Raw genomic sequence first — 22,705 nt, 5'->3', positions numbered from 1 at the left:
CCATTTCCTTCATATTTCATCCATTCTTATTATGTGTGTCTTTGGTAATGAGTTGTATTTTCAAGGGTCTTGTCAGGAAATTTCAATTCTGTTTAATTCAGAGCCGAGAGAGACCTCACATTTAGTGCTCCCACTTCTTTTGTATTTTCCTTTTAGTCTCTAGACTCTTTTGACATACTTTGCCCTGCTCTGTAAAAATGCACCATTGTGTGTTTTGATGAGCTGTCACAGCAATTTTCAAAACATCCAGGGTACATCTTTTCTCGATGGCCAGTGTTGAAGAAAAAACACTGAACACTCACAACATGCTGGCCTAGTTTTACTCCATTCTATGTTTAAAAAAAAAAAACCTTTATAAGTATTGCATTAATTTGCCAATTTTGTGAACATGAGGCCAGAGGTAATGTTTGTGCATATGTGCTTGAACAGCCCGAGCATGCATTGTGTCCATATATCTTTGCCATTGTGGTACAAAGTATTGCAAAAGCATGAATAACAAAAAGAAGCCAGTAGCAGAGAATCCAATTAGCTTCAGAGCAGGAAAAGAGACTGGGGATAGAGAGAGAGGGAGAAAGAGGTCTATGTGGACCTTATTAGTGCCAAGCTCTGACTGCTTGTTCCCTGGAGGAGAGTGTTGTGATGTGGATGGAGCTGGTGGGCAAAGAAATTTAATGCTGGTCATGTAAGGCTCACCTTTACACACAGACACCCTCGCTGCGGGCCTGCTAAATGTTTACAAGTAATACTTGCAAATGTGGCACTGATTAACTCCGAGTCAGACTACGGCGCACACATTTGTGCCTGCATGGAGTCCGCTGTGTCCTCAGGCAGCTACATTGCTTTGCAGTTATGGGCAGATAACTCTTAAATAAATGTGTGAAATATGACAGTGCTGCAATTAAAGTTGAATCCCAGCATGTAGCCCCACACTGCCCTCTATTGGTGCACACTAGGAGGAGAGACTTTTGTAAAAAAAAAGATTTTTAATAATAGAATTTTACAGAATTATGGAACTTGGATGAGTTTTAGCATCATTAGGTGTTACATACGGGAGTGTGATGCATCCAAGCCCTGCATCTGCTGAGGTGTAGCAGTGAGCCCCACTCTCCTGCTGCTGTATACACACAGAGGACTGACGCGTGTCAACCCATCCCCACCACATGGCGCACGAGCCCTCTTCCACCGTCCCACTCAGCGGGCTGTGACAGTAGGGCACGTGTTTCTTCGCACCTCACAGACAAATGGCTACACAGACGGAGATACTGAAAGGTGAAGGGGGTTCAAATGTTTAACAAACCCAACTGAACTGATTTTGAGTTTAATCACGAAGCTGATGCACCATATTGATTAAGCACCATATTGATAGGCCTGTTAGACTAAAATGACAGCTCTACTTTTTGCTTAAACCCTCAACATGGGCCACACAGTTGATGCAGAGAGGAGATCAGGACTGTTAACATCTAACACCGGTAACATCTGATCAAATATGCAGCTCATCTTGGAAATATATTTCAAATAGGTCAGTCTCTCACCAGAGATGTTTTTATTCTACCATCAAGATTAGTAAAGAACGTGACCATATGGTTGGAGTTTGCTGAAGTGTGACTTCGCACCTCAACACCGTGGCGCATGGAGACACTTGGGGACGCGTCAAAGCGCAATTTGGCACGGGCTGCCGGAGCCCTGATAAATAGGAGGTTCCTGCGTTCAGTCCCACATCCTCTGAGGACTTTACACAGGACTGACCACTGCAAGGAACCATGGAGACTTTCACTGCCAGCAATGGATTAACTTCTGTTTTAACTGGGGATAATGCCACTCAGCAGTCTGCTCATTTGTGGAGACCATGGACTGGAATGGGGAACAAAACAGCTACACACATGGTGAGTTTAGACGACTTGAAAGTTTTTGAATACAAACGTGCATTGATAAATTGATCCAAAGCCTGACGAGATCACTTTCTTTCAACTTTCAGGCTCATGGAGACCATTTTGCTGCAAAGCATCCCAAAACTCCACAGGTCGTCCACCCAGTGAAGTAAGTAGAGTTTTGTTGATGAACTGTTCTTTAATTCTAATGTTTATCATTTCTTTGGAAGTGTGTCTCATCAAATGATTGCTCTCTTTTTAAAGGTTGTACTGGCCGAAATCGAGATGTTTCGATTATCTGTACCAGGACGCAGAAATGCTCCTGCGCAACTATCCGGTCCAAGCGACCATCTGCCCTTATGGGGACTCCAGCAGTGATGAAGACAGCGATGATGAAGAGGATGAAGTGGAGAAGGAGCTGAACTAATCGTGGCTCTCTGAAGCCCTTAAAAACGACTTGTTGGATAATATATTTCTTTTAACTTATTACTGTAAATAAATGTAAATAGACTTTTTCACGTCTATACCAAGAATGTAAATGCTTAAGTTATTTCTTTACCATTTCTACCTCTTTTGTATGTTGCTGAAAATTGCAATAAAATATTTAAAATGAATGTCGTTGTGTGGGTTCCAATTATTTACTTGGATGAGTTCCTCTATCTCAGAAACTGCAGCAGCAGTTTTTCTTAAACTTTGCATTGGTTTATCTAACACATCCGCCTGCCGGTGGCTGGACGGCTGGTTTCCCATGGATAAGTGCGAGGTGGTAAACGCACCATTTCCTGCGCAGTGTCGCCTGAAGTGCGGAAACTGCGTGACATGTGGAAGGTGTCGACCGTGTCAGGGGAGTATAAAGATCTGCTCTGAGATAGTCAAGAGGGGAAACGTTTGGGAACCTCCAATGAAACTGCCAATTAAGATGAAAATCACTGACAGTCTCCTCATATACATTAGGACAGGCTACTCTCTAGGAAGATGAGCCGTCACAAGATTTTCCCTCCCTCAAATTACAGAGTAGAGCATGAATGGATGAATAAATCTATGAATGGTCCAATAATATCACATGTATTAGCGACTCAAGTTATGCCTCTCCAAGTTACACAAATCTAACCAGGCCTGAAAGACCAAATGAGTCTAATATTAGACAGAACAAGACAGCAGAATGTAATAATCAGGGCTGCGTTGACACATTATGGGCCAAAAAGAAGGTGTTGGGCCTGTGCTTGCTCATTGTTCCTCCTGCTCACTGTGGATCCAGTATCTACACCATGAAGTTTGCCCAGCAGACTACACATAAGTACATTATCCATCATCCAGCCAAGCACCAACACTACTGTGTATGCAATAACTTTTGGTAATCCTACTTTAAAAAAAACACATTTTATATGGAAATGCAGAATGTGAACAAGATCTCACCTAAAAAAATTCATTCTTAAAGCTGATTTAGAGAGTGTCAGAACTAAACATGTCAGTGTGAATGTAGACAAGAAGACGAGGTAACGATGTCGGACTTTGTCAAGTATCTGAGTTGATACTGTGATGTTGTTGTGTAGGTTTAAGAAAATGAAGAACTGATTTGTTGTTAACTGAAATATGACAAACTCAAAAAGAGACACACAGTGAACCAGGGGTGAGGTCCCCTGGGCCTCCTGGGCCCTCGAGCCATTTTCCTGCTGAATGACTGGCTCGTTTGGTTAATAATTCAACCTTTGGCAAAACAATTCTTTAATGCAATGCTGCAGTATGTGCAGAACTTATGTAGATATGAAGCTATTGGTACACAGAACTGAAGGGGTTTTATGGATTTACTGAAATAAAGTAGCCACAGGTTTAGAATGACGGCACATGCTGACATACAGTTGGACTCTAAACCAAAAGAAATACTTATGACCTCATGCCCTTTTCCCAAAGTCTCTGTTAGCTGCACAGCAAGCATATACTGTAGTTTGAATATGATATTATAGTTATGTGCACGACTGTTAGACCTTCAAAACCTGCATCTGCAAAACTGCAAACCAAGAATCATCATCTAGTATGCATTCTGCTCAGTAAAATATATTATCATGCTGAGCAGGGTTTGGATTCTTACAAATGATTGTTTAAGCATTCACGTTATGCCTTTCTGACTGAGTTGAACTCTTCAACTTACCCTGGTGACAACCTTTCCAGCTTTTCTGTGGGAACCAATGCAATCATCCTTAGGTGTTTTCCAGGGTGCAAAGTTTACATGCCTGATTAACGTGAAGCACGGTGGCCGCCGTCTGCACCAGGGGCACTGCACAGCCACTGAACTAATGACCCCCACTGGACGCATTGCATTCCAATTACAAAAAACGACCTTTATTATAAACTACCAAACTGATTTTTATTTACGTTTTTATTTTTTTTACGTCCACATTAATACAAAGTAATACAAAAAATATGTAAAGCTTATAAATGCAGCCAGTGTCAAGACTACAAAGGTGTGAAGCAACAAAAAATGTGACACTGAATGTTTGCCAGAGCAAGTGAATCCAAGAGTGGTCAGAATAAAATTCAACGTTCCTTTACAGAACTGATATAAGGAGCAGCAGTGAAGCGATGATACTCTGATAACCTCTTCAACTCTGGCCTGGTCGAGACTTTCCCAGGGTTGGGTGTCAGAGCTGGTGGTGTAAGAGTGTCACTTATATGGGTGTGAAATCTGGTCACCTCCAGAGTTCAATATAAAACCAGGGACTGATGACCTGTCTGATGAACTTATAACCTTTACTGCACAAACTTTAGGTCTACATATACATGTACATGTGTTGGGGGGTGGTGGTAGAAGTTACATACCGAAGAAAAAAGACCCGACCAGCCGAAAAGCGCGGTTTCAGTGACAGAATGTTGAGTGAGTGTGAATCGAAGCGTTTGTAATGAAATATACATGATGCATGAGATGAATTAACATTTTTAGATGAAGTGTTCTTATTTTGACCTTTGCATCCCAACATAACTTTGTGACCTCTGGTGAACTTTGGACAGTTTCAACATTTTGGACACATACTGGCCTTTCCCAGCAGCTGGTGCGAATGTGAGTGTGAGAAATACACACCTAAAGGGGTAAACATTGTTCAGTCCCATGTTTGACCTCTGTGGTCCCGTGCCATGCATCAAACAGATGGACACTGGCCCATAATAATAAGCTCTTGCCAGTTTTCAATATAAATATAAAGAGATGGATAACCAATTGTCCTTTAAAATAGAAAATAAAATAAAATGTGTCTGTTTACATAAAAATCTACCTTTGCAGGTCATAATTACTTCCTGTAACAGTTATCATTTTCTGAGTTTCGTGCTTTTAATTTGTAACCTAAGATGTCACTTATTGTGATTTTTAATTCTGGGATGAAAATGCATTTTGGAGAGTGTGACTGCAGGCGTGCCCCTGTGAGCTTCGAGCTTGTGGTGTGATCACAGACACCAGAGGAGGTGACGAAGTGTGACTCAGAGACTGAGCCAAATGCGCCGGTTTCTCACAGTCACACCTCATCACTGGGAACAGAGAGCTTGTTGTAAGGTCTGCACCAAATCATTGTCCCCAAATCATTTGATAGAAGGTTGTATATTTGTGGCTGCTTGTGTTTTCAAAGGGTAGTTCAGCTGTATTCCAGAAGGGGGCGCTGCGTTTCTGCCAGGTATATTAGTCTGTGTTGAAGTAGGCAGGAAGTGCCGCTGTGGGGTAGAAAAGACTGACATCTAAACCCTCTCTGTCTCTGAGAAAATATTCTAAAAAGGGATTTTAAGTGCACTGCCTGATGGATGCTGATGGAACAGTGAGTAGCACTTCTCTCCTGATTGAACTTTAATGATGTGTACTATGACTTGTCATGGAGGATTTGTCTTTGTGTAGGCTGCAGGAATTACTTTTAGTCAGCAGCTGCCAAAGTAGCAGTGACATAGTGTATTATACACAGTGTTATAATTTAAAGGGGGTGGGTAGCTGTCAAAACCAGTCAACCAATCCAGGCAGGTGTCTGTGTGCGAGCACCAGATGATGGTGGAACCAGCACAACAAGTTTGTTAAACTGGAGGATCCTGGCAGGGCCACACACACACACACACACACACACACACACACACACACACACACACACACACACACACACACACACACACACACACACACACACACACACACACACACACACCTGGTGTTTCCCTCCATTCAGAGTCACACGGTACAATGAGTGTGTTTGACCAACAGATGGGGCAAGATCGCCAGAAGTGCCATGTGAGCGGGCTTTGGGCCCAGTGATGTAACTTTGCAGTACTGCCAGCTGGGGGCTGTGTTGCGCTTGTACAGTAACCTGAAATGTTGAATCGATAGGATGTAGACAATTCAAACCATACATGTATAAAAGATTTGAAGATTTTGGAAGGTTTGGCACGTGACTTTGTAAAAAAAATCATTAATACAGATGCAGAATATTGAATACTAGAAAAATGCAGTCAAAGTTTATATAGAGAAATTAATTTCTAATAAATTGTGTCTAAACGTATGTGTATCCCTTATTAGCGTTTAACTCTGCCTTGGAAATGGTGGATTCATATATTTAGATTCAAATGTTTGCCTTTCAAAATTGTCTAAATTGTGACTTTTAAGCTTGCAAGGGCAGATAGCAGATCAATGAACAACAACAACTTTAATTATACATTTTAATTGCTTCAGTAATCAAAAATGAAATAACACTAAGTAAAAATTAGTAAAAAAAAAATTAAAAAAAAAAATTGATTTAGTTTATTTTCTCTTCAAGATAAAATTCAACTTTTTTTTCCATCCAAAATTCCCTTCTACTAATAACTTAGAAAACCGATCATTCATTCATCTGTTTAATTAAATCTATATTTGTGTTTTTTATATTTCATTGTATTACTTTGAATTTATATATATATACATATATATATACATATATATATATATATATATATATATATCTTCACATGACATATTTACATTGCATCTATATTGGATTTTTTGGAAGTATGCGGCCTACAAATCCTCTCTTAGCACTGTACATAATGTAGCACCTGTCAGTCATGCACCCTAAGCTTGTAATACACAAAAAACAGCAGCGTGGTTAAGCATCAAGAACACTGAGCAGCAGTCTTGCAGTAATGAGACAGAGGACCAGAGGCATAAATCTGTCAGTGGGGTGAACGCCATCATACGTGTTTCTCTGTCGAGCGAAAGAAACCACAGAGTTGCTGTGGTTCTACTCCACACATAAACATGTTGGCTCATGCCGCTGTCTAACAGATATAGCTGTTGTGCTTTTTTACACCTTGTTATCTCACCCTCCACTTAAATAGTTAGTTTGGTCTCCTCTCTCTGAGATGGGTTCAGTGGAGATAATTACAATTTCAGCAACGTTTGCCAGGTGATTACCTCATAATCCCCTATTTCATTTGATAAGTCACGCATTGATTTAACTCAGAGTTGGACCTAATGGAGTATCTTTTCCACTGCCACAGTGATTTGTATGCTGGGGCGAAAGGACAACGGTGGATTGGAGGCAGAAAAACAGCCGCTCGCCATTCCTGTTCGCTCAGACTCTGGTGAAAGATGAGCAACGACAAGGCAGGTTTAATCACAGCAACCTGAATGCGAACAGTAAATCATTGCAATGGCTGATACAGTAACGTGTGGTGGTGGTTAAAATAGTCCCTCTCACATAAAAGCTCCCTGTTTCTTTTTTATATTCTCTCTTCTTGCACACAGATGGGTGAGGAGGGGGGAGTGATGAAAACGGTGGATGAGAGATAAGAAGACCGAGGCAAAGAGGGACCTGCTTGGTATTCACCTGTCTCTCTGGATCAATAAAGGTAATTTGGGCTGATTCCTCCCTGTAGGCCTCTTAGCTGACAGACGGGGAGAGGGGTCAGCCACTGCTGAGCTACAGGGAGCTGGAATAACTTAGAAACACACTCTGCAAATTACTGCCCCAGTTTGAGAATCTCTCATTCAGCTTTCCCTCTGCCCTGACAGGAGCTGCACTCTGATGCAGAGTCCTCACACAAATGTGAGATAAAAAAAGGGTGCACTGCGCTGTAGTTTTGTAGACCTCTACATGTTTAGATACTCAGCAGACACCCCGTGTCTGAAAGGAGTGGCTGCCTTTTAACTTGCTGGCCGTTGTGCAGTTTTGCCAGAATTTTCCCAGAAAACAAAACAAAAAAAGGGCCCAACTTTCACCTTTATCCTAACCTTCACCCTAACCTGAAAAAGGGAGAGGTAAACCAAAAGTTTCGTCATGACTATCAGTTTTCACGTTTCAGACTTTGTTGCTTTTTGAAAAAAGCTGTGATGGCTACCACGAAGTTCAAAGCGGGGTTATGATACCCATGAAGAAGATGGTTTTTGGAGGTGGGAGCTGAGTGTTCAGATTCACAGGTCAGGCCTCATCAATTACCATGGAAACAGGGGTGTCAGGTTGACTGAGAATTAAGTCTTGCAATACACACACATACACCGTTGGGCTAAAATCAAGGATGTGATTTTTCCATTTGACCCTTAAGGATTTGATTAAATCTCATTTGTTCCCGTGTAGCTGCTGTTTTAGTTCACTGTAAACCTTTAGTGTAGTTTTTCGTGAATTCCCCCCCCCCTCCGTGTTGTCTTCTTTTTCACATTCCCAATACCCTCAGCCTTCGGTCTCTTGGGGCTGCAGCGGGTCTCATCAGTTGCTTATAGGCATGGAGGATGCCGTCCGTCATGTGGGGTCACCAGTCTGAGAGGAATGCTCCATGTCAGGGATGTCAGAGGGGTAGAAGGGGTGTCCCAAGGGAGACAAAACCCACAAAGACTGAACCCCACCTCCGGCCAATCTCTGCTGCTTATGTTTCACCAAAATACACAGGTGGGTGTGCCGCACCTGCGTGTGCATGCGCATCTCGCTTGTATTCAAGTGTAAGTTCAGTGTTGTGACCTCGTGTTGGTGCGCTCATATGTTACCAAGCACACTCATATGCTCATACATGATCTCTTACAAAAAGGTGTGATGCTGACTGCAGACAGTGCAAAGGGGGTTTTATTGCAATGTGATTGCAGAGGTGAAATAGGATATTGGTGCAGCCTATAGCCGAGCAGGGTTTTTTGAGTTTTCATGCTCTTAATTGAGGAGACGAATGAGGGTTCACATACCATTCCCATGTTTTGTCCCCCCCCCCCCCAAAAAAAAAAAAATGACATGGTCCTGCAGCTTGGAAAACTTTCTCCACAGGGATGTGCAGTGTGATCCAGTTTGGCCTTTAGACATTTTGGCCTTTAAGACATTAGACACAAAAGTAAAAGGAAGGTTCAAGCAGGAAAATGCTGAAGAGGACAAAGATAATGATCCTGGTGAGACATAAATCTTTTCTGATGTTATGTTTTAAAAAATGGCCAAATCAAGCCTGATGTCAGTGACTGCAAATAAAGGGAGAAATGGGTTCTGGAGGTTTTTGGTTGCCGACAATGCTGACAGGCTACCGACGATAAAAACATATTAAATGTATTTTTAGAAATTGTGTGTTTTTAGGCAATGCGAGCTAGTTTCTAAGTTTAGAATCAAGGTTTTTTTTCATTGTACAGCAGGAATTAAAATTGTATGCTATGTAACGTTTTACATAGCATACATTTTTAATTCCCGCTGTTTTAGGATTTGTCCTAAAGAGTCACTACAGTATGCAGTCCGAAGGAGGAAACTCTAGTGTGCTTTTATATACAGTTCTTTGACTAAAGCATAACTCTGCAATGGGAGTCTTGCTTAAGCGTCAAGTGTCTTGCAGAAATTTGATTTATAGTCTACTTTTGCTTTCCACATCCTACTATCAAACTTCAATTATCTTTCAACTTCCTTAATTGTTTCTTGAGGAAGCACATATTGATAGTCCAACATCTGCGGAACCGTTTGAGGCCGACTTAGCTGACAAGTCATTTCCATTCTAGTACCCTGACCTAATCACCATATCTTATTATCATTCACATGAAAACACTAATTACAAAGGCAGGGTGAACCTGATTTATGCTAATGGAAACGTGAATATGCGACGGATGCATTAATCTAGAGTATAGGACCCTGTGCTGGTGTTAACTGTGATTAGCATGTGATTACCATAGCATGGGTTATATCTACTGGAAGCCCTGCTTCTGATGGGCGTGTGAAAATCTCTCTACTCACTGGCAGGGAATGAGACTGTGACTCTTCACGGCATGGGGAAATAATGTTAATAATACAAAATGAACAATTTTGATTTTCCCTCCAAACAAAAATATCTAATTAGCAGCAAGACAATTTTAATGCTTTCAGTTTTAGAATGAGTGCAGCAGATAAAACATGAGGGCATTAGAGCTTTTTGTCATGGTTGGTTCAGAGGATTAGGATAGAAAAAAAACAAGTTAGGCTACAGAAGGAATATGTTAAAGGGTTAGTTCACCTGAATTTCAAAAGCAGAAAAAGAATATGGGTTTTATTCTGCCAAGTTTTGAGATATTTCAGGTGGATATATATTTTTTATTTTTTTCTTTGGTAGAAAATAGAACCTGAAGGCAGAGAAACAGGTTATAACAGGCTTTTGCTACACAAGCAATACTTGTTGGTTTGAGTCTTATGGGATTTGTTGACAGTAAGAATCACCAGTTGTCTCTTTTAAATGCTCTCGAGTGGTTTTATTTAGACACGTGACTGAGATAAGCGATTGCACTTAAAACCAGATAAAAAGCCACGCGATCAAACAGGAAGCAACATCTTCAGCACGTCATGTACTGTGTAATCATGTGCTACTGTATCCAAAGTAAGCCTAAATGTCAAACATCCAGACAGCAGACGTGCGGATGTGTTGAGCGCCACACTTCTTTTGCAGAGTGCAGGTGTCTCCCAGTGGCAGTCCCTAACGCCATCTGTTCCTCCGGCCGGACCACCTCCATGCGGCTTCCGTCGGACAGGAGGATGCGTTTGTTTTGGGAGACACGAGAGCACAAAGAGAGGGGGCCCATCCTTCTATCCCCGCTTTGATCCCTCCATTGAGAGGACCCAGGCGTGGCCCTCTCGCAGCGTCCCCCCGGCTTGTGCCTGCCTGGATGGCTGGTCTGATGGCTGAGACTGGGGGGCTAGCGAGCCCGGTGCCTCGCACAAGGCACTCCAGCAGAATGAGCCTATTGACGAGGCAACAGATTGGCTTTGAGTGTTCCTGATGGTTATCCCCCACTTCTCCCGCCTGGTCCCCCTTCGCTCTCTCTTTCAACCAACCAAAGACAATCCCTGCATCTCCATTTTTCTAATCAAATTGCCAGTTTGTAGTGGATTTAAGAGAGTGGCAGAAGCCATTGTTGGGTAATCTGTATCAAAAAGGAGAGGTGATGTTGAGTGCGATCCTTTTCTTAGTCGGGATTAGGCTTGGGCTTTCTCTGTTAGCCCTCTGTGGGTAATGTGTTTGGCTTTAGTAGCAACTTGGCAGAGATAGAACAACTCTGTGACAGCTACTACACCAGCCAGCAGGTTGAATAAAAGTGTGCGAGAGTGCATGTGCGTGTGAGAAGTTTGTATTAGGGTGGATTTGTCATTAGCTGGGCAGAGGGTCATCTGGCTTTAATAGGTGTACTCAGGTGTTGGTTCTGATGTCTGCAGCAATGGTGTTGTTTGCTGTTGGGAATCAGATCCTGGCTCTCCCCTTCCCCCTCTGCCCTCCCTCTGCCCTGCTCCGGTCCCTCTGCACCCCAGCTAATACCAGGCTCATTACACCGCTATCGATCGGTCCTCGCTTCACACCAAAGGGCAAAGAAGTCCTCTCCTCCCTTTCTCTCTTTTGTCATTCTTTTTTCCCCTCTTATACCCTTTCATCATCTGCTCTCTTTTCCCTGTGCCCTTTCTTTTCCTCTGACATCCTACATACCGCTATTTCCTTCCTGACCATTCTGTTTCTGTCCAAAGAGATGAACGTTTTAAGAAACTAAGAGAGAACTGTGTGATCATGAAACAAAATCTACCCTGAAATAAGCAGGCTTTGGCTTTGTTAGGGGTGTCTGTTTTTGTGGTGTTTCCAACGTAAGTCAACTTGTGTAGAACATGATTTTAGACAGATACTGATCTAAGAAGAACACTCAGATTCTCACTATACCCCCATCCGTCACTCAGCCCCCTCCCCTGCTGTCCAACCCCCTTCTTTCTCCGAGCCTTCATGCCTATTTCTCTCATTTTTTTCGGTATCTTGGGGAGAGATTTGGTGTCTTGTAAAATAAAACCCAATTTATTATCCAAATCTCTGTAGAAGTATGCAGCCTCGTGTGAGCTGAAGTGTAAACACTGCTTGGTGGCTTTGAATGAAAGGCAAGTCTTAAATTACAGCACTTGCTCGCTCACAGATGTATATGCACTGCCTTTGCACACATGCTAGGGGTAAAAGGCAGAATTAGGGGAAATCTAGTCTGTCATTAGTAATGTTTTAGGGGTCATTGTTCTTGGGATTCTAGCAGGGAGCAAACTCTGTCATTAAACTACTGCACTTTTACTTGTTAAGACTCCAGCAACAAGTTATAGAAAATGTTTTGATTCAGTAAAGTCATTTTAATTTACCTGAATACCTTGATATTAAAAATGTGAAGATATTTAAACTAATTGTGTTTCAGGCCAATATCTATATTATATTATATTATTATTATTATTATATTAAAAAGCACAATGAAGACACTGGGATGAAGCAGTGAAGTAGAGGCAGACATCTCCTTGTAGTTACAACAAACAGATTAGTTTAGAAAAACAATAATTATTGCAGCAATACAATCATAAAGACAGCGAAAACATTAAATCGGTATTTTTGACATCCAAAATCTCAAATAATGTCTAGGCTCATTACAATAGTCATAATATATTGCAATGCCTTCAGGCTGTAATTTTATTCATTTGTTTGAGAAATTTCAGATAAAAAGCTATTATAAAACAGGTGTCATACGTTGAATTAAATGTACTCCTCAATTATAAAGAAATTACACTTAAAACTGTGACAAGTGAAACTACGCTGACAGATTTCTTTTATTTCTTTTCAGCAAAATTTGTCTGCAACACACAACAAAGGCCTTCCCCTTTCTGTTGACAGAATTTATTTGCATTTCTTCAGCTACAGTAACTCAGCAAGAGGTCGTCTGTCCTCTGACCTCACAGCTCACAAGCTGCATCGCCTATTTAACCATAATTGCTTGCATACCATATTACACCATACTTCTTGACTTTGCATTTGTTTCCTCTGGCACCCCGGTTGCATATATCCCTCAGTGACTTCACCCAGTCTTACAGTCCGGTTTTATAATGGAGGACTGTTCAGTGCAGCATTACAGAGGTGATGCTGGGTCTCCTGTTGTTACCCAGGTTGGCTACCTCTGACCCCCCGCTACCTCTACATCTTTGTTTCACGGCTGACAGAAGGAGTGCCAGAGCTCCTCCAGCTCGGGTGATTTATGACCAGCAGCTGCTCCTGCAGCCCATGACCCACACAGCTGGGTGTCAGATGTGGTCTCCCTGTAAGCAGAAACTTATCTGGCAACCCGACATCAGTCGAAGGCTGGACAGAGAGAGAGAGAGAGAGAGAGGGTGGGGGGGGGAGAGAAGACCAAGTGGGAGAAAGATGGAGTGGCAGATCATAGGAAAAAAAAAGGAGGAATGAGAAGAAGCAGATGAGAGAACGAGTTAGCAGGACAGAGGGATAGAGCTGAAGAAAAAAAAAAAACACAGACTGAACCGCACAGAATTAGGTAAATCTTAAAAGGTGTGAAGGAGACATCAAGTCCTGACACAGAAAAAATGTGACATGTGGTTCAAGACAGTTGATTTGAATGCACCAGCTAAGCTCTGCATTGATTTCTGCTGGTGTGGAGAAAGCAAAATGTTTGTATTATTTCATAAGCCAATTAGCTGCAAGGAGACTCCTCTCCCTGTGTGCCTATTGACCCGCAGTCTGCGGCTACAGCTTTATTGTCTGGGGGGCGCTCTATAAAAGATCAATAACAGGCGAGTGATTGGATTATGGGGTAATCAATGCATTGTACTAATATATCACCAGTGATTACAGAGCACTGGCTAATAGGAGGCCTTAGAGAGCTGTAATGACATCACACTCCTGCTGGCGGTCGGGAGAAAAGTGTGTGTCTTAAATGAAGTGTCGTGTGGATGAAATTATGCACGTGTACGTATGTGTGCAGGTGCATTTCACATGTGTACATATCACTGCGTGTATGTATGTGTGTGTGCATGAGTGCAGGGGGTAGTGTGGGTAGATGATGGGTTGATTTTCTTGATTCTTCAAACAGCTGAAGAATAGTACTACCAGATGGTGCGTGATAGCTTGCTTAGAAGAGGCCATCATCAGATTCCTGCTGTAACAAAGTGACAGGGCTCCATTCTGATGCTGGGTTCACTGCAGCAACATATGTGGAAAGTGTGAGAACGAGGGTTGTGGAAAATTGGCTGCTCACAAACTCTGCGATCTTACCTCTTAATGGTGTGTTTGTGTTTTTTTTTAGCCACATTGTCAAAATAAATCAAATTAGCCATGCGTGTTAAATGCTGCTTTGAGGGGATTGCTTTTTTTTTGTAAGATAAATACAGAAACTATTTCCTCACAATATTTGTGCGGGAAAATTGTCACCAGATGTTTCACACCAACAAAAATTCAGATGCTTGTGAGCTTGTGAGTCAACTGAGTCATATTTCATTTTGAAATAATTCTCAAATACGATTTGGTGACTGTTCTGTGGAAACTGTGTATCTCTGAAACATTCACTTTTCATTGACTAAGAGCAGAGCCATATCATTAGCTTTGTCGCACTGCTTTTCCAGCCATCTTTAAATTGTTTATTTTAGAGGAAGAGATCGGCCAGTTTTCTCATCGTGTAAAGCAGCACGTAATCCTTCAGTTTTTCTTAAAAAATCAACCAATTTTGGAGACGGTGATGATTTCCTTTTTTCATAATCCCCGAATACGTGGCCAAAATTCGAGAGCTCATAAAGAACCGACGGCAAAAAGCAGCCAGCTTGTAAAGTCGTCCATTGTCAGCTTGACTGAGAGGAGACACGTGACCGGCAGGCTAATCTTGTTAGACACTCAGCACCAGAATGACTGAAAGTAATGATGTAATGATAATGATGAACCTTTTCACAAGTAATTATCTGTGTTTATCAACATTTGTCAGGCCATTTACTGTAATTGAGTGAGTGATAGCCACCATTTTCTCTACTGCATTTCATTATTCCTTTGATTTGTGTTTAAAATCTCAGGTCTCAGTGATATCAATAGTGTGATGTACATACACACTGATGGTGTGTAAGCAGTTGTGCTTTAGGCCCAGCTCTTAATCTACCATTTTCCCCTAAAGGCAAGAGAAAGTCAAATGAATGAGATGTGGTTTAACATCTTAAGTCCTTTTTAAGGTGTCTTTGTTTGGCTTCTTCTTAGCTGCTTTGTCTCGTGTCTGCTGCTCAAATACAAGGCAGAGACATCATCTGGTCCAGGAGTCTCGCACAGTGGAGCTTTAGTAAAGTTCCTGTTTGCTCAAGAGTTTAGGAGGCTTCTATGTGACAAATTGTAAAAAAAAGCATTGACAAGATAGAATGAGAAGAGACATTTCCTAACCCTAACTCTAACAGGAAGGGGAGAAAATAGTGGATGTGAGCTATCAAGGTGTTATTTTAAGTCTTGACTCAGGAGCTTCATGTAAAACTCTGCAGAAAATCAGATTGGATGATTTATTTATCTATTATCTTTTATTCATTTAGTTAATTATTTTGCTAGTTGTATGTTTGTCTTCATCCAAATTTATTTAGGGAAATGAAATGTATTTCTTTGATGTATTTTGAATATAGTATTTTGCTGAATAAAACTTAATATTTAATCAATACTGTAAGATCAAAATACATTTTGATTTTAACCACCACATGAGGGCGAATTTTTCTGCAGTACCATAACACTGACATGTATCAGTTATCTGTATCTATATGCTAAACCCTTGTCTTCTTTCACATGACATGCACAGCCAGGAGCTTTGATGCCTGTTTCTCACTGCTGTCAGCTTCCTGGCTGTTTAAGTGTCCGTTTAAAAGCTGCTCCGTCCCAGAGGGCTTGTCTTTTACCCGTCAGCCCTGTCGAAAGCACTAATCACCGCACAAAGCTGAGGCAGCGCACCATGCGCTTGTTAGCCCTCGTCCCAATCTTCTGCCACGTCCCCCTTTGACATCCACACGGGCACTTAATTCCCCTCTATTATGTTCTTATGTTTCTATAGCCTCCTAATGAGACAAGAAAGGGGAGTATCAGGTTGTGTCCATTGATGCGACGTGCCCGGCGTGTGTTGAATGCGTGTGAATGCATGTGCCGATGCTCTGAGCCATCTGCCCATCACAGGAACATGGCGTGTAATAACAGAATCATGACCGTGGAGATCAGGGCCCCGGCAGGGAGCCTTGTATTCATGGAGCTTTAAAGGCAGCCATCCAACACTGATCAGACACGCCCAACTTGTACCCCCCTCACCGCTTCTTTATGTGCACCCCAAACCCTCGTGTACCCCCTGATTCCATCCTCCCAGCGGCATGGGACTCAGGCTCCATGTTGCCAGGGGTGACGTGGCCGCCAGGGTCAGAGGTGCTTGTTGGAGGTGAGGTTCAGACAGTGGGCCCATCTGATAGGACCATCTGGACGAGTGACCTGACATAATTAGTTATTAATTCTTCTCGAGGGGGGATAGGAGAGGAGGTGGTTACACACATCTGAAGCTCTCTCTCACACCGCTGCTGTTAGCACCAGGAGCACAGACGTAACTCGTGCCCTGCTTTTAGAGAGAAACCAACATCCAACTACTCTTAAATTTGCTTTAAACATAAAATGCAGAACCAGTCAACTTGCTCGCTGGCCGATTCTGCATTTCTGAGTCCGTTTAGTTGTTTGACAGGTGTTGCCCTCATTCTTGTGGATAAATGGCCAAACCTAAACAACGTTCTTAAATGCAGCTGTTATTGGGTTTAACGTAGAAAATCCACAGTAAACGGCATGTGTTGGTGTTAATGAAGGTGTCTTTCCAGTCAACAGGTACACTGATAACAGAATCATAGAGGAGGAGGCAGGGATACAACGTTTTCACCAACAGTCAGATAAAGCAGAGCAGAAAGCAATGCAGCCGTCCTTTGCGTCATTTTAAATACCCGCTGCTTTGCTTTTGTTTGATTACACACAGTACAGCTTGCAGCCAAAAGTGTGCATTTTAAACCACGTGCTTAACATAAGAGCTGGAAACACTGAAGTCAGACAGGGTCCTAATAGATTCGGGTGTGAAAACTCTCGCCCTCTTGCGATCGTTGTTGCCAAGTTTGTATGAGACTGAAAGCAGGACGTTTAGGCTCTTTCTAAAGAGAATAATAAGAAATGGCAAAGTGGAGTATAAACAGACGAGTGGATACAAAGCAAATTAACACATTAAATATGCTGAAGAGCCATAGATGGATGATGTAAAATTTTATGTATATATTTTCTTTCATTCATTTTGAAATAATAAAGTAATTTGGATTATTGTTGTTACAAAGGAATAATATCACCAGCATGTTTACAGTCACTTGGATTTGGAATACGATCATTTCTTCAATGTTTTGCTTCAAAAACCCATCTAATGTTCAGCTCTTTGTGAAGAGTGTGTAATGTGAGTATGAAGGACTATGATGGGTACAGTGTCAGCTTCGCCCCCCCCCCCCCCTCCTGCTGCTCTGCTCCACTACTGCTGCTGCTGCTGCTGCTGCTGCAGGGGAATCTCCTCATTGGCATGCAGGCGGTGACTTGGAGCTGTGGAGCACCGGCACCCTCTCTCAAGGGACTCGGTCCTCGTTCTCTCCTTTCTCCTTCTTTCTCCTTGCCTGTCTCCTGCGCTCTCCCTCTCGCCGCACCCCCCCCCCCCTCACGCAGCTGTCACAATATCTGCTCGGTACAAGTGCTAGAGGGATCGTAGGGGTAGAAGAGCCCGGCTGATGTGCCACTTTAGAAGCAGAAGATTTCAAAACAGAACGACTGAAAGGCCTCTCATGAGAGGTGCTGAATCAATCTTAAGATTTGTGAACGATTTGTGGCGTGCATGGTTGTCAGTGCACAGGGGGATTATTCTTGCATCTCCACAGGAAATAATTTAATAAAAGACATATTTCCAGTGGACCTATTGTGCTCATGTGTCTCCCTAATGAAATAATTTAAAACAACGTAATAAATCACGTGAAATGCAAACAAACAGTATCAGAATTTCCTCTGATATGATCTTGGCAGATTGATGAGGTGTTTACAGTAAGAGGAACTGAGTTGCAAACAAACAAACACAACTACTTGGCATGAGCTGGAGAGCGTTTCACAGAGATGTTGGAGGGAACAATGGCAGGAGAGAGAGAGAGCTACAGAGATGGAGAGAGAGACAGAGAGAGAGAGAAAGAGAGAGACAGAGAGAGAAAGAGAGAGAGGAGACATGGATCTTGTGTGGCTCTGTGGATTTGGCAGGAGTGAAAGCAGTGAGAAGAGCGCTGATACCAGCCAGACTCAAGCTGTGGGCAAATCAAGCGTGAAATCAGGAACAAAGGGATTCACAGGATTGGAGGGCATTAGATTCACACTGTCTGAGCCTTGGTGTGTGTGTGTGTGTGTGTGTGTGTGTGTGTGTGACAGGGGCTCAGGATATTGTACTTGTAGTCATTTTTAATAGCCTTATTGCAGAGGGATTAGTGAGTTTTAAATTAAGGTGGTTTTGTTATGGTTTTGTAAAAATGATCATGCTTTTGGTATGATTTTGATTGAAAAACAAAAATCCTTTTGAAGAAACTAACAACCCAACAAAATGACTTAAAAATAACTGCAATCCTTGTTTCAAGTTCGTGAGATATCCTCTATACAGCCGAAGGGTTTGTGGTTTTAAAACTCCCAGGAATTGTGGAAATCCTCAGAACCCTGTATGCTGCAAATTCATCTGATCCAATCATTTTGCATCATTTACTTATGTTAAAAATCATCATTTTAAGGGAGATAACCACTTATCTTTGGCTGAAACGTCCAATGAAAATGTGGATCCATCAGTTTTTGAGAAAAAAATGGATTGTTTGAGTAACAGTCTTGCACTGGGTGAGGTGCTCCTTCATTAGATGAACCTGGGCGCTGTAGTTTATTTTAAACCATTCCTACCTACGCTGTCCTGCTCCACTAATGCGCACCAACTCTGCAGCTGAAAATAGTTCCCAACAAATGTCCTATCTACACCTGCTTGAATAGTATTTGCAAAAAGCTGCACTGCCCAGCTGTTTTAGGAAATTATTTTAGACAATAAAAACCTATATCTGTGCCCTTATTTTAAAGATTTATGTTGATTAGCTTCTTGAGGAACAATTTAGGCTTGGGGCTTAAAGCCACGGATAAACTGGGGAAGTCAGAAAGTAGTGAGAGACGGACTAATGCGTTGTTGGTTTTGGTCTTTATTCAAACTTGTGAAAGTCATCAAATACCAAGAGGATAGAGATTAACGTTTCAAGGAGCATTTCTAATTTTTTTACGCTAACTGTAATTAGCAGCATATTTTCGAAGTAGCATTTCCAACACAGGTGCTGTGGCACAAACAGAAACCTTATTTGCTCTCCACTTTGCAGAATGACCTCAGTCTCCCGGCTCAGCCAATCAGATCGACCGGATGACCTCAATATCCTGGTCCACCCGATCAGAACATCTAAATGTGTTCTGGTGCAGTGAGGTCTGCTGCGGAGGTGTCACTAAATGCTCTGGTTGAATGATTTTCCCAGGTCCTGAGCTGTTTTGCCCTGTGTTGACTCATGCGCAGGTGACTCACCAGCAGAAGTGCCCAATTTTATTGCTTCATGGGAAATGTTTTGATGCACAGTAGAATGTTTGCATTGTTTCACATGGTGCATCTGTGCTTTGAGGCAAGATATTTACAAGCCACAATTTCCATGCTGGAAAAGAAAAAAAGGGATTTCAGAGAAAGAAAGGAATTAAACTAATATAAGATGTCCATTCACACTCAAAGAGGTCATAAAGTACACATGAGCACAAAACATGTTGAAACATTTTCCTCTGCGCTCATCTGAAGCCGCTTCATACGGATGACTCCTCGCTAAGCGCCAGGTTGAATTATAGAGGCACTAGCGGGGGAACACTTTAATTGATGTATGAATATGCAATTGTGCCTCAATCCTGGGCCTGAAATCAATCAAGTAGACAGTCAGGGGCTATTCTGAGCCTCACCACCTGCACCCTCATATTCTGTGGTTGTTTGTGAGGTTAGGATCCATGTCTCCTTCACTGCAGTTGTGAAACCCTGCCATCTCTCTCCCGTGGCTCCATAGTTTACCTCCGCGTCGAGCCAACTGCATGACACAGCCAGCGTCTTTATCTCCTCCAACTGCTAATGCCTTATGGTGTAAACAAAGCTGATTCACTCGTGCTTTTTATTTGCAGTAGCATAATAGTTAAATCAACTGCAAATGCTTTAATTTTTGTAGCGCTGTGGTTTATTACGAGGGGTGTCTGAGAGTAAGGCAATGATTAAGATAGCACATCTGTTCTTGCAGTGACATCATAATCATCCTTTGTTTTAATCCTGATTGATTTTATTCAAGTCCTAACATCTGCTGTTCTCCACTTGCTTCTTAAATCACTCCCAAAAAATGTAAAGATACCTCTGTTATAGTTTAAAAACGGGCTCTCATCTTAACGTGTGACTTGTTTTTAGTATTTCCCACTAATGAAAAGTAACTAAATACTCAATTACTGCACTTGAATACAATTAAGGATTTTCTAATTCATGGTTTAACTGATCTGTATGGCATTTATAAGTTTCTTATTAATCATTGATAAAACCATCAATTACAAAGATTATATAAGGGATGCCTTCATGGAGAATGGGTCATACAAAACTTTATGTACTTGTAAAATATGGTGACTTAGAATAGATTAAACAACACAACCGTGTATAATGTGTTTTAATTTGAGCTCCCCCTTGATCAGTTATAGCATTGATATGCGGCTTGCACATTATTTCATCAATAATAATGCAATAGTACAATACATATAATGACATAACTGTCTCAAAGCCATTCTGCATAATGAGTACTTTACACTTATACACATATTTTACTATACTTACATGTTTTGTCTTTAAGTAACAAGTTCAATGCAGGCTTTAACTGTAATGTAATGTATTGTTAGTTTTCTTTTCAAAATCTTCTGTTTCTTTATATCGGACTGAGATGGGGCAGGATCATGGGTGGAGGGGTGGAGGGGTGGCGAGGGTGGGGAGGCGTATGCAAGTGTGCAAAGTCTAGGCAAAAGGCCCAGTGTTTGGCCACATTTGTGGCTGACTCTACACGTGAAAGCCTTCGGGCACATCAGGCAAAAGCCCCAGAGTTTAGGAGGAAAAAACCCCAACTCGGTCTTATTATTGAAGTACCTTAGCAATAATCACACACGCACACGCACACACACTCCTTTTGTATACCAAGGTGATGTCAACAGCAGGGCAGTGTAGTAGTTCTACCATCTTGAATGACAGCATCAGTGATATCTGGCAGACCCTCAGATGGGCATGTCAGCGGTGACTGATGGGAGCTCTGCATCCAGGCCCATACGTGTCCAGGTCCCTCCCAGCTCAGACAGACAGACAGGCAGGCAGGCACGCCAGCTCTCCAGCAACATGTGAATAACTTACATATATTAGAATACGTGGCAGAGAAATTGCCTCTGAGCAGAGGTCAGAGCGGCTAAACGTGCAAGTTCAACTGCTCCAAACGGCAGGAGCGTGTTGCTGCAAGTGCATTTAAAATGTGACAGCTCAGTAGTCATACTAGCAGTTTGCTGTTGTAATGACATGTTTTTTGTACGAGATGTTGGTAATAATGCCCTCTTTAATTCACTTGTTGTGGGATACATGTAAAAAGAAAATCAAACAATGATTCTTTTGATATTCTTTTGATATTCATATTGTCAACAAGTCCCATGAAAAGACCTAAACCAACAATTAAATGGTCCTACAACCAACTATTGTCTGTGTATCTAGAGCCTGATGTAGCTTATTTTTCTGCCATAGACCTCCGTCATTGTCCAAAAACAATTTAAAAACCACACGGTGAGCCGCACAGTTGCACTGGGGGATGTGTTTCTTCATTACAGTCAACATGGGCACTGTAGTTATCTGAGCTATCCCAAAATACACCATCCCACTGCCATAAACACTCAGTAGTGTATAAATCCACAGCTGAAAATAGTCCCCAGTAAATACTTTACATTCTCTTAGCAGAGTCAAGTTTGCTAAAAACTACAGTGCCCAGCGGTTTTAGGAAATTATTTTGCTTTTTTTCAAAAATGGACCAATTTTTTTTAAAGATTTACTTTTTTGAATTCTTTCTTTTGATCTTTTCATTGAATTTGTGACAATTAAAAACGTATAGTGTGATACCAGACCTACCCTCCAAGGTTTCAGTCTTTTCTTTTTGCAAAATAATTCTAGATGAAACTCACTTAAAAATTCATAGCCATCGACTTAAGACCTACTGTATATTCATACGTTTTATCTATATCTATATATAACGTTGTGTTTTTTATCTTTGATAAATAGTTAAGTGTCTTGTGGTCCTGTGTGGGATGGACCAAATGTCAGTAACTAACATAAAAACTAATTAACTAATCTATACTGTTGCCCATAAAGTTGGAATAAAATGTTTTTTTACCTCTTCTCATGAAATGATTGTGACAATGTGATTTATTCTTGATAAATAAAGTGTATATCTTCTCAACTTTATTGATCAAACTCTTCCAAACATATC

General features: G+C 41.7%; 1 protein-coding gene across 1 annotated transcript; it reads left to right on the top strand.

The window, feature by feature from the left end:
• Nucleotides 1-1,629: 1,629 nt before the first annotated feature.
• Nucleotides 1,630-2,295, top strand: LOC139217446 (protein ripply2-like). Its single transcript, XM_070848743.1, is given in 4 exon segments — nt 1,630-1,756; nt 1,759-1,883; nt 1,976-2,037; nt 2,133-2,295. Coding segments are annotated over 4 exon segments (477 nt in total).
• The last annotated feature ends 20,410 nt before the right edge of the window (nt 2,296-22,705 follow it).

This window comes from Pempheris klunzingeri, chromosome 18 (genome assembly GCF_042242105.1).
Source record: "Pempheris klunzingeri isolate RE-2024b chromosome 18, fPemKlu1.hap1, whole genome shotgun sequence".
In the NCBI taxonomy this organism is placed as follows: Eukaryota; Metazoa; Chordata; class Actinopteri; order Acropomatiformes; family Pempheridae; genus Pempheris; species Pempheris klunzingeri.
The sequence above is the reverse complement of the archived record's forward strand: the minus strand, read 5'-3'. Positions and strand labels throughout refer to the sequence as shown.